The sequence below is a fragment of the Hyperoodon ampullatus genome (genome assembly GCF_949752795.1).
Source record: "Hyperoodon ampullatus genome assembly, chromosome: 5".
Taxonomy (NCBI): Eukaryota; Metazoa; Chordata; class Mammalia; order Artiodactyla; family Ziphiidae; genus Hyperoodon; species Hyperoodon ampullatus.
The window spans coordinates 46,543,244-46,556,051 of record NC_136918.1 but is presented as its reverse complement, the minus strand read 5'-3'; the positions used below and the strand labels follow the sequence as shown (position 1 = coordinate 46,556,051).

Here is a 12,808-nt window from a genome sequence, read left to right as displayed (position 1 = left end):
TCAAGCTAGGAGTGACTATCATCATCCAAGATGGTAGCTTGGACTAGAACTGTGGTGGAAAAGATGGAGAGAAGTAGGTGGACTCTGAAAAATTTAAGAGGTCAAATGGACAAACGTTGATGGATTAGATACTGTGGGATGAGAAAGAGAGGTGTCATGGGTACCAGCTTTGTTTCTGGTTGCAGAACTGGATGGACGGTGGTCCCATTCATTGACATAAGCAATGCTCTACTCCAGCAGCCCCCCGACACCCTCCTCTACCCAGCTTGTCAGGAGCTAATGTCAAGTGTGATCACCCCACATCTGCTGTGGCACTCCTGAATTCTTCTGCCAGTTATAAAAACAAAACTTCACTTTTGCAGATCAATTTTGCAATGAAAGTCATTTTCATGGAATAAGACTTTTTAAAAAATTAGTTAATAAATGGAATCTTTTATTTAAATCATGGTAACAATATAGTGCAACAGAATAATGCACCTCTTTAATGGTCTCAGGCAAATTAGGAAAGAAGAGAAGAGGATTTAAGATGTAAACAATGCTGAATGAAAGCCAAATGACATCATAGCATGTTATAGACACAAAGGTTTCACAGAATTTTTAATAGAGAACTGCGTGGGAGAAGCTGAGTGTTCACAGAGTACACAGTGGTATAGGCATGTTATGATAAGTCATATCACATATTCACCTTATGAAGGAAAGAATCACACACTCCCCACCTTTGCAGTAATAACCTCCTAAGTTCATTAGCAGTAGGGGTAGTAGTTAGAATGAAATGAAGAACTGCTTTTAAAAAAATGTTTATGAACTATTATATTGAGATGCACTATCAAATTGGCTCAACAAAATAACAGATAGGTGTTCCAAAAACTAGCTCTGTATTATAAAGAGGGAAAAAATGACATCAATTATCTAATTTTAAAAAAACAATATTATGCACTACATTAAATTAGTGTTGTGTTGATTCTGTAGTCTTGTATGTAATAATTTATAAATTTATTTTAATTTTATAGTGGTATGAGAACTATAAAGGCTATAAGGACTTTATACATGGTTTTATGAATATACATATTTAAGTAATATTATAATATAAATAATTTCGGTCAACATCAGGGGTTTAGGAGAATTATTTCCCTTAAAAGAGGTCTGAGACTTATTCAAGTTTGGGAAACACTGGGCTATGAAATTAAACCAAACTTTAGCTATACAAGACCTGTGATCTGGACCCACATTATACCACAGCTTCATTTCCTGTCACTCTCCTACTCAAATATGAGGTCCTGACAACACTGTAATTTCCATGTTTTTACTCTAGCTGTTCCCTCCACCCAGAACAATCATCTAAATCTACTCAGCTCAAATAACAAGCATCACAACTTATAGACAGGCCTTGGGATTTTACTCCTCCCAGAATGACAATTAAGGATTACTTACTCAAGCAAACAAAAGAATGCAGTATGTCTAACATCTCTAATGGTAAAATGTGCATGAGGGATTTTCCCTCATTGTGAAGTATCGACTGGGTACCTGTCAGGTCACAGACAAGAGGCAACAGGGTCCCACTAAGCCGGAGAAGACAGAACCAATAGTCCAGCCAAGATGGAGGCTTCTCACTAGAATAGGCCTAGACAAATTGGAAGAGTGGTCACTCCCAGTCATCCCCCAAAGCTTCTCAGGTGTGTTGCTTTATAAACATGGGCTTTTGATCAGAAGAAGAGATAAACAACTTTGGTCTACACTGGTGATAACCTTTATGGCATGAATATCAGTCCAGGAAAATTTAAAACTGATGCAGGCTGTGTGTATTTTTCACTCAAAATAATTCACTTATTGAATTCCATGAGGGAAAACTATATACTGTTAAAACACAAATTATATACGTTATCGAATGCAAGACGACCAATGAGAAAAATCAACATTGCCTGTCTACTAAAATGTTACTGTCTGAGCATATTTGAAAGGTAACAATACCAAAGAATGTTTTAAAATTCTCATCTTAAAATTAGATCTAGGTGGATAACATATGGCCAGCAGCTGCTAAGCCATTGATCTAAAGGAACAGAAAGAAAAAAAAAAGCTTCCTCCTTGAGGCAGTCTAAGTTTATATTGCTCAGGGATTCAGAAACAGCTTGAAATTGGTATCTATTTACCTTTTATTTGTTTGTGGGTTCTTATAGTTCTAATCAAAATTCAGGTTTAAAGGGCTTCCCTGGTGGCGCAGTGGTTGAGAGTCCGCCTGCTGATGCAGGGGGACACGGGTTCGTGCCCCGGTCTGGGAAGATCCCACATGCTGCAGAGCAGCTGGGCCCATGAGTCATGGCGGCTGAGCCTGCGCGTCCGGAGCCTATGCTCCGCAACGGGAGAGGCCACAACAGTGAGAGGCCCGCGTACCGCAAAAAAAAAAAAAAAAAAAAATTCAGGTTTAAAATACTTATCTAAAGAAAAAGCCCTTATCTCGTTTATTTTTTAAATTTCTTTTTTTAAATTAATTTATTATTTATTATTATATTTGGCTTCATTGGGTCTTCGTTGCTGCTCACGGGTTTTCTCTAGTTGCAGTGAGCGGGGGCTACTCTTTGTTGCGGTGCGTGGGCTTCTCATTGCAGTGGCTTCTCGTTGCGGAGCACCGGCTCTAGACGCGCGGGCTTCAGTAGTTGTGGCTTGCAGGCTCTATAGCACAGGCTCAGTAGTTGTGGCACACAGGCTCAGTAGTTGTGGCGCACAGGCTTAGTTGATCCGCGGCATGTGGGATCTTCGCGGACCAGGGCTCGAACCCCTGTCCCCTGCATTGGCAGGCAGATTCTTAACCACTGCACCTCCAGGGCAGCCATATTTTAAAAATTTCTTGATTTATTTATGCATATGCTGCAGCATTCTATATTCTATCTGTAGCAAGTCTAAGACAAATTTTTCAGGTTTTCTTTCTTCTAGATTTATGCTATTTACCTAAGCAGTGTTTCACAAAAATATCCGTGGAGTACTAGTCCTGCAAGATATTCTGAGAAAAAGAAATTTCCAAAAGTCAACTACATTTGGGAAATTATATACATGATATTCAAATCACATTAACATTTTAAATACTCTGAGAAATCCTACAGTAATAAAACCTGTTTCTCCTTGTTTAATTCAGCATATCTCAGACTTATTTGAACTTGAACAATGAAAAAACAGTTTTTCAGAAAAGCATTGAATGGGCTTCCCTGGTGGCACAGTGGTTAAGAATCCGCCTGCCAATTCAGGGGACACGGGTTCAAGCCCTGGTCTGGGAAGATCCCACATGCTGCACAGCAACTAAGCCCATGTCCCACAACTCCTGAGCCTGCACTTCAGAGCCCACGAGCCACAACTACTGAAGCCCATGCACCTAGAGCCCGTGCTCTGCAACAAGAGAAACCACTGCAATGAGAAGCCTGCACACTGCAACAAAGAGTAGTCCCCGCTCACCGCAACTAGAGAAAGCCCGCACGCAGCAATGAAGACAAAACACAGCTAAAAATTAAAATAAATATATAAATTTTAAAAAGAAAAAAAGAAAAGCATTGAACATCCTGTAGAACTAGTGTTCTGCAGAAAATGCTTTGAGAAATGCTGATCCAAAGGAATCTTTTAAAAAAGAAAAAATAAATAAACTTCCTGAATGGGAAAGGATTCTTAAAAGATGAAGAGTGGGGCGTCCCTGGTGGCACAGTGGTTGGGAGTCCGCCTGCCGATGCAGGGGACACGGGTTCGTGCCCCGGTCCGGGAAGATCCCACATGCCGCGAAGCAGCTCCTGAGCCTGCGCGTCCGGAGCCTGTGCTCCGCAACGGGAGAGGCCACAACAGTGAGAGGTTGAAACGGGAGAGGCCACAACAGTGAGAGGTCCGCGTACCGCAAAAAAAAAAAAAAAAAAAAAAAAGATGAAGAGTGGTGCTAAGGAGAGTGGAGGGAGGGTCCTTGTCAGTATGCAGCTGAGTGAAGCTGAGAGAAAACACTTTTCTGCTCATGGGAACTGGGGTTAATTCAGTCTACTCAGACATTCTAAGTCCAGAAGATTCCATTCAGGCTGAAGCAACCTGAACAACCTTGACAGAGTGAGGATAACAATAACAACCACTCTTACTGCCATTTTTAACGTTTTTCCTGCTCTAATTCATTAGCTGCTTAGGATGGGATAGGCAACGTACAAATATTATCTCAAACCACTTAAAACTCCTGCATGACAGGTTTTATCCTCTCAATCTTAAAGAGGAGGAAACTGAGGCAGAGAGAGGGTGACATGATTCTACAGGATTTGGCCTTAGACCTTTCTTACTGTCTCATACCAACTAGTCTGAAAAGCTTCTTCACTGAAGCAACCTCTCCCTTGGTTTTCCTAGCCACTGATGACACTCCCTGGGGCCTTCCCTAACAGAAATCATTCTAGAATAAAACAGGTTAAACAACTGATGACTTTGGCCCACTTTCCCATATGTCTGGTTTCCACCAGGAACCAAATATTTGCACATTCTAAATCTGACAAGACCCGTGAGCACCTAGGCATGGCATGGTATTTTGAAATTATTTCCTAAGGCCCTTTGAGAATCGAACAAGAAAATTAACCTTAACACTCAAAGGCAAACTTAAACACCAACCAAGGCCAAGCAGGTAACGTAAATGAGGGGAGCTGGTCGGGAATAAGATGATATTGGTCACAGAAACTGTGATGATCTAGAGAGAAATATTCTCCATCCAAAGGGCTTAACCACTTCTTAGCTTTGGCAGAAAGCATTGTTGGCAAGCAGAAATGTGAGCCCAGTACTGCTTGATCTGATTTTTCAAACAAAGCCAGAAACAGTTTTTACATGAAATCTCCCCGTTTTTAAAATGTTGACAACTAACTAATTTCCTAAAAACACTAGCAGGGCCAAAAACAACATGAATTTGCAGGCTGGTTGGCCATGACCTCATAAAGCAACTTCTACTGAAAACTCTGTGATCTCCCCTCCACCCCACCCCCTTCTCCAGTATACCTGGGTCAAAATTGCTTTTGACACACGCAAAAAAAATCAAAAGTTAAGACTTGCCAGTACACAAGTCATATTTAAAACCTCAGAGTCTGAAGTTGATTATATAAAAGGAGACCCCCCACCCGCAATTTTTTTGAAAGATAGCAGCAGGGTTAAAATAAGCACGTGTGCCACTTGAAGGCAATAGAGTCATTTTGTGCCTTTCCTATGGTGCATTATATGCCAGAGTGACTCTAAAGTATGAGGAAGCCATTAGCACTGCTCCAGTGACCAAATATTTTTTCTTCCTCCTCTCCAAACCGATTTGTCAGATTACTTTTGGAGACCAGGTTGAGGTCTAGTTAGGGCATGGGGTGGGGTAGTCCTCCATCATATTCTGTTGTCACTGGGGGTGCTCATTAGAGAGATGGCTAGCACTACCTGACACCTGAATTATTCAAAGCTAAGGCTTGAGGTGTGGCCTATGGTCTTTTAAGGTCAACATTATCACTAAGTCGCCAGAGAAGAGCCAAGGAGAGGAAGATGGAAAGAGGTTGGCTCCATGGGGAAGGATTCCTCCTCTGCCTCATTCTCCACCTGCTGCTTCAAGGTAAGATGGGATAAGAGCAAGAGCATAGCATCCATATAACTTCTGGGAAACAGAGAAACCAGGCTAATTTTTATTTCTAGACAGTCAATGACTGGGTGTTCATTTTGATAAAAACAGAAACTCATGACACTGACAGCTTTGTAGCTCTTTCTAGGGCCCTAAACAGTTAGTTGACGCCTCTCTTAATCTGTTTCTCCACTCCCCATACATCTATGGGCCTCTTCCCTTTCCCCATGTCATTCTCTTTCCAGGCATATAATCTACCCCATGGTTTCTGGGTATCGACTGACATTGAGAAGAAGAAAATTCTTTCTCAGTTCCCTTAAGCAAATGAAAAGAAAGATGCCAAGGGGAAGGAGGTAGAAGAGAAGATCTATTGTGAAAGAGGGAAACTTTTTCAGTACAATTTTCCCAGTCTAGAGTAATTTCTTGTTCATTATTCAGAATAAGCAATGAGGGATAGGACAACATCAGAGACAGATAAAAACAGACTCGATCAGAAGATGTTACCACATACATTCTCTGTTTCTGCCCCACAAAGTATGACAAGAAAAGGTTTGGGTATAAGATGGGTATCAAGGAACTCTTTTTAAGATAGTCTCAGTGGTGATGAGTCCTGAGTTTTAGAAGAGAACAATTAGAGCACAAAGCAAGGACACAATATATACCATTAAACTGAAAACTGAGTTCCTTCCTTAAGGTCCCATAGATTGCTCACTACCTACCTGATTATTTCTCTCATCATTAGTTCATGACCATCTATGCCCTGTTCATATAGTGAGGAGGAGAACTGTGATTGCAAAATCTGTCACTGACATTCACCCAAATGGCTCAAGGACAGAGGTTTGTGGTAAGATTGTTAAGAACACAACAGACACTAAAAAGTGGTGGTCAGGACTGAGTTTGCATACACATTTAGGCAAGTTTTGCATAGAGAGAGAGACAATGGAATTGAGGATGGAGCCCTGACTCAGCTCACCTCATCAACTTCCACCATTTGCCTACCAGCCCAGTCCAAGCTCCCTGGTCCAGAAAGGAGGAGTCCAGACATTTCTCCCATGACCCCTGTTGTCTCTCTGTGCAGAAACACTTCCCAGACCCCAGTGCTGGCACTCCTTTCACAGTCTCTGCTCTCTACAGGAAGAGGAGACAATTTCACCATCACTTGCTCAGGATTCGACCAGCATGGGGTGGATCCCGCTGTCTTCCAAGAAGTGTTTGACAGAAAGGCCTTCCGTCCAGTCACCAACTTCAGCATCCCCACTCATGTCCACATCTCCTTCACCCTGTCTGCCATCCTGGAAGTAGTAAGTCCTGACCCAACTCTGTAATGGTCTAGTGGTGAGCAGTGGGTTCCCTGACTGGATTTTGTAAAATTAAAAGCTCAGTCTGTGGGGTAGGGAGGAATGACAGGGAATGCTACAATGACATCACTGCAGGTAAAAGCTCTCCCTTTTTGGGAATGCGCCACAAGAAACATGATCCCAATGGACTCTCATACTGGTGCTTTCACTTGCGTTTCTCACGTACCCTGGATGATATGACCTACCATTTTTAGTGGCTTATGAAAAATATCATAATTGCCACACAGAACAGCCTTGGAAATGAGTAAGAGGTGGGTGGTGGCACTGGACCTGACTTCATAAAATTAATGGATGAAAATTGTTTTTCCAGGATACACATCTTTAACTGATGACATCATTCCTGTGGCTAAATGTGGTAAGATAGACTCAGTTTCCCCTTTGTTATGATACCTCTCTTTTTCCACTCCAAGGTCCAACTTCACAGATTAAAATGGATAAAGCTGAGAATACCCACAAATTAGACAAATTCATACAGAACCAGCCAAAAATGAAAACATAAAACTTCCTGATTATTCTGCCAGTTTAAGGAGGGCAGAGATGGGGCTCAGGGAGCAAGTGGCATAAACTAAGGTCATGGAAACCAATATTTAAGTGGCTTCAACACAGGGAATCCAAAGCCAAGCTCAAGGTCTCCCTTGAGACCACTGAGGGGGAAGTGGAAGCAAGTAAAACTTTGTCAGTGACATTGTGACAGCTGTCACCAGAGAGAGGGTGGGAGAGTAAAGAAATGAGTAAAAAAAGGAATGTAAAGTGCAAGAGACAGAGGAAGACTAAGACAAGTTCCCACCCCCTGTTTGTCCCACACCACGGTTTCCTCTAGATCTGGTACAATCCATTCCTTAGGTGGAACCCAGTGGAATGTGGGGGCATCAGGAAGCTGAGCGTGGCAACTGGGAACCTGTGGCTTCCAGATATTTTCATCGAGGAGTTGTGAGTATCGGGGCTGAAAAAAGCAAGAAGGAGACCATATCTCCAGGGAAGAGCATGAGTAACCAATAGGGGCCACACAAAGACTCACCTTAGAAAGGAGCAGCATCTGAAACCCCCAAAACATGGCAATAGGTGGAAGGGGGAGGTCAGATGAGTGGGGCTGGAGCACAGGAATGGGTGACCTGAGAGAGGAAGAAGGCCAAGTCTGATGGGGAACCCACAGCACTCACCTCCCTGTCCTTCTCACACACAGCATGGATATGGATCAGACCCCTCCAGGTCTCATGGCTTATGTCAACAGTGATGATCACATCGAATACAGTACACCAATGCAGGTGACCAGCATCTGCAACCTGGCATCTACTTCCCCTTTGATGAACAGAACTGCACCCTCACCTCCAGCTCTTTCATCTACACAGGTGAGTGAGGCTCACATGTTGAGAGCTAGAGAAAGGCTTTGGGAAGAAGAGGATAGAAAGCTGGGAACAGTGAGGGAATCTCACCGAAAGGGGTGTGAAAGCTAAGTGGTAAGGAATCCAACAGTCTGGGCAAAGGGGTTGGGAGTGCTGGGGGAAGCTGAGTTGCCTGGATCTCCTTTGCAGTGCAGAACATGGTGTTGGGCATGGAGGAGGACATGCAGGAGATTTTGAAAACATCACAGAACGTCGTTTGGAGCAAGGGGGAATGGGTACTTCAGGCTATCCATCAAAGAATGATGAAGATGACTATGGGCACCAATGAGTATGACCAAATCATCTTCTATGAGAGCTCAGGGGCCCTGGATGAGATCTTCTCCTTAGATGCATAGCTTATGTCCTCCCCCAGAATGTAAGCTCTCCCACGAGAAAATAAGCTCCATAGGGACAGAAATTGTTATCACTTTTTTCACTGATAAATCTCCAGTACCTAAAACAGTACCTGGCACTCAGTAAATATTGATTGAATGGATCCTCCCTGAGGAAGAAACAAAGCTCCCATGGCAATGATTTATAGTGAGCAATACCCTCCGCCCCCTGCCAGGGCTATCAGAACTTTTTGGAGGGCAGGAATTTTTATATTTATTTTTTAAAAGAGGTGGTGGAAAAGTTATGAAACACTGTCTTAGGGATATTATGATTCCAAATCCTGGTGACCCCAAAATGTCTGCTCTGTCTTGTTTTCCCTCCCCCTGGTTTTAAATGTCCACCAGCAAAGTCACTAGAGATTAGACCTTGATGAGGAAAGCAAGCAGAAATACAATGCACACAATACCTAAGAATCTGGTCCCTCAATTCTGCTAAGAGCACATTGGTAGTAATAAAAATTTAGGTGGAGAAAGTTGAACTTTGGGCCAAGAAGGAATGAGATACATTTCAATGGTAAGCAGCATGGTAGAATCAAACCATGGAAAGGCAGTGTGGTGATGAAGATGGCTTTGCTGGAGAGGCAGGACAGAGAAAGGGACTTGAGGTAATGTTTCCTTACTAGAAAGTAAGGAGCAAATCTCAACTCTTGCTTTTAACTGGCTTGGCAGCCTCCCAGGCTTCTCCTCAGTTGCCTCCCTCTTCCCTCCCCACCAGGTGACCATCAGGCGCAGGCCCAGCCTCTACGTCATAAGCCTCCTGGTGCCAGGAGCTTTCTGATAGCCATCGACGCCCTCAGCTTCTACCTGCCGGCAGAAAGTGAGAACTGCGCCCCATTCAAGATGACACTCCTGCGGGGCTACAACGTCTTCCTGCTCATGACGTTGAATGACTTACTCCCTGCCAGTGGCAGCCCCCCTCATCAGTATGGCCCCTCCCTCCATCAGGAGAAGAAAAGCAAGGTGGGGGATGGAGTGGGGAGAGGGACCAGTGAAACCAGGTCAGCGTAAAAAGAGATCCTGCAAATGGGCCCTCCGGGAAAAGAGGAAACAAGAAGTCCCTGGCTGGTGCCTCTGGCCCTCAGGCAGACCCAACTTCCCTCCAGGTGTCTACTTTGTCCTGTGTCTGTCACTGATGGTGCTCCGCCTGCTGGAGACCATCTTCATCACCTACCTGCTGCACCTGGCCACCACCCAGCCCCGACCCAGGCCTCGCTGGCTCCGTTCCCTGCTTCTACACTGCACCAGCCCAAGGAAACGCTGCCCCACTGCACCCCAGAAGGGAACACGGGCCTCAGCCCTGCCCACCTGGCTGGTGAGGGAAATCAGCACTGCCCACGCGTCCTCTCCCATCACCTCCCCTTCTCTGCTCCCGCCTCCTTCCTGCCCCCACAACCCCCCAGCTGACCTTGGCAGCCCACAGCTGAGTCTCTGTCTCTCCGTAGGTGTGAAGGAGCCCGTGGAGTTGGTGGGGAAGGTGCCAGGTCCCAGAGAGGCAAAGCTAAATGAGTGCCCTGGGTCAGCGAGGGCCCAGCAGGAAGACGAGGCTCAGAAGCAGCACTTGGTCAGCCTGTGGATGCAGTTCAGCCACATGATGGACACCCTGCTCTTCCGCCTCTACCTGCTCTTCCTGGCCCCCTCCATCGTCACGGTCATCATCCTCTGGAACACCTAGGCAGATGCCCACCTGCAAGCTCCAGGCAAGAGCTTCTCTTGCCTCCAGGAACCAGCCAGGCTCTCATCCCTGTCCAAATCCCACCTTACAGCCCTGGCAACCACCTTGTTTTCAACCCAGCCCTTCTGTTCAGTTTCAGACCAGACCTGAATGGTCTCCTAAGCTCTCCTGAGTCAGGTCCTTGCTCTGCACGCCATCAACTCCCCTCGCCCTCCCACGAATCCTGCCTGCCTGGCTCCTCAGGATTCAGGTTCTTGGAATACTTCCTTGATCGAATCTCCTCCAATAAACCCCTTTGCAGAAAGCACTGGCTCTTCTCTGCAGTATATCATAGTTTCAAAACCCTTGAGGTTGAGAGCCTTCTTGCAGAAACTTCTCATTACCAAAGAAGGATTTTCTTGTTTGTTTGTTTGCTTTTTAAGTCTATTAGACAACATGTGAAAGTGGGGAGAGGGGAGAGAAGAGGCCAAAATCTATTACAAGGAATTATAATGAAATAGGGATTAACCTCCTAAATCCAGTTATCCCGGATTTAAGCTTCAGAAATTAATAATGTGCCAGAACCAGGCATCTCTTGTTTAAAGAGTGAAGCCTTTTGTCACAGCCTGACATATGACTCATTCATCATTAAACACTTAGAGCGTTAACATAATCCCAAATTCTGCTGTCTGTGTTGCAATTAGAGTTGATCCATCCCTAATCACGCTAAGAAGAGAACACTGGGTCAAGGAGAGCACGTTTGAAAATGGCATCTGCTTTACTTGGTAGTAACACAAATGCCTCCATATGAACTGGAAAATTCCCCTTCCTGGCACTTGCCTTATCATTTTGAAAGTCTTTGTCTCTTGGCCCATTATTTCCAATAGCTTCTTGGGGGGAGTGGAGACCCCACTGTATCACTGTACAACAGAGCTGTGGCATGATTTGCTGGACACCAGGTTCAGAAAAGCACAGATTTGAGAGCAACTTAATTACAACTTGAACACAATCTTTCATTTTTAGCAACCATTTCTTTTCCTTTCTTTAGTTTATTTTACTACTGTCTATCTGAAGCCTAAATTTCCCAGGTTATAACAGGCTAGGAGTAAAAAAGTCACAATATTGTTCACTAAAGTGTATTTCCTTGGTTCTTCCTCTCCACTGCTCTTCCTCAAACTCCTTTGGCTTCCTCTGGTCACTGGTGGCAAGGTCATCAAAGGGTGGCAAGGCTGCCAATGTCCACTAGAAGTGCTGCTGCTGGTGGTGTGGGCCTGAGGTCCCATCCCAATGTTCACTGCAGGAGCTTCTGCCCTCTCAGAGCCCAGGCCACCGGAAGGCTGAACCCACAGTGCAGATGTTCCCACTGGATGCTGAGTCACCAGGACCAGCTGTAACTTGCTCTTTCCTTGCAGTCCCCTTCTGCTGGGACTCAGGCAGAAGTCCATGGGAATCTGGGCATACTGAGGCAGAAATACACTGCTATACTTTGAATGGCTCCTTTCACTCAGACTCCTGGTCTTCCAATTAAACTTGTGCCCCTTAATTCTCCTTTTTCTCTGCTTTTTTTTTTTTTTTTTTAATTTCAGGAAGGTCTTTGGCTCTTCGGTTTCTAGAACCTTGTCAAACACTCCCTTCACCATCACCAGCCCTCCAGGCATGTCGAAGATCTAGCTAAGCTTAAATCAGGAGCCCTGACATTCACCTAAATAAATGAGCATGTCTGTTATTATTTTGGATATGTGTTATTATTTTGGCAGTTCCTCAACTCACAGCTTTCTACAAAGTGGGCCTTTAGAAAGGACACAGTATAGGTATAATAATAACCAACATTTATTTAGTTATTAATATGTGACAGGCACTTTTCTAAGTGCTTTATATGAATAAGCACATTTAATCCTTATGGTAACCCTATGAAACAGGAACTATATATAGATCCACACCTACCTTGGAGCCAAATGTGGAATTTTTCAGATTTTCAAAAGATAACAATCATGCATGTACTATATGTTACTAACACCCCAGGTCAGCTATGGAGTAGCACCCTCTAATCTAACACAATTAATATTTCTGCAGTGAAATCTATGAATATTCACACTTGGTAGCAAAAGTGAAACTACAGACAGACTCACAACTGTTCATGTCAGGCTTTGCCACCAAATAATTTATGAAAAATAATTTGGTTTTCAAAGCCCTTTAGGTTTTAAAACTGTGGTTTTGTATTATTATCCCCATTTTATATATTCAAATAAATGAAATGAAATAAATGAGAAAATGAAGCACAGAGAAGTGCAGTGATGGCCACTGAGCTGTCTCCCAAGTTTCCACAGCTAGTCATGTGACAGAGCTGCAGTTTGAACCGAGGAAGCTGGCCCAAGAAGCTCGGCCTCTGCCACACGACCCTCCAGACTGAGTATGAAACCAGACAGGTTCTCCAGGAGTCCCGTGTT

General features: G+C 44.1%; 2 protein-coding genes across 2 annotated transcripts in view; both read left to right on the top strand.

Annotated features, from left to right (window-relative positions):
• Nucleotides 1-5,505: 5,505 nt before the first annotated feature.
• Nucleotides 5,506-12,808, top strand: part of LOC307053731 (5-hydroxytryptamine receptor 3C-like) — a gene marked incomplete at both ends in the record, with an annotated part of 30,300 nt that continues 22,997 nt past the window's right edge. Inside the window, 5 exon segments of the mRNA XM_079705222.1 lie at nucleotides 5,506-5,572; nucleotides 6,581-6,879; nucleotides 7,247-7,258; nucleotides 7,262-7,291; nucleotides 7,757-7,866. Coding sequence (XP_079561348.1) covers nucleotides 5,506-5,572; nucleotides 6,581-6,879; nucleotides 7,247-7,258; nucleotides 7,262-7,291; nucleotides 7,757-7,866 — 518 coding nt within the window.
• Nucleotides 8,121-10,382, top strand: HTR3D (5-hydroxytryptamine receptor 3D; the record flags this gene model as incomplete). Its single annotated transcript, XM_079704463.1, is given in 7 exon segments — nucleotides 8,121-8,285; nucleotides 9,426-9,474; nucleotides 9,477-9,622; nucleotides 9,624-9,633; nucleotides 9,814-9,984; nucleotides 9,987-10,022; nucleotides 10,153-10,382. Coding segments are annotated over 7 exon segments (807 nt in total).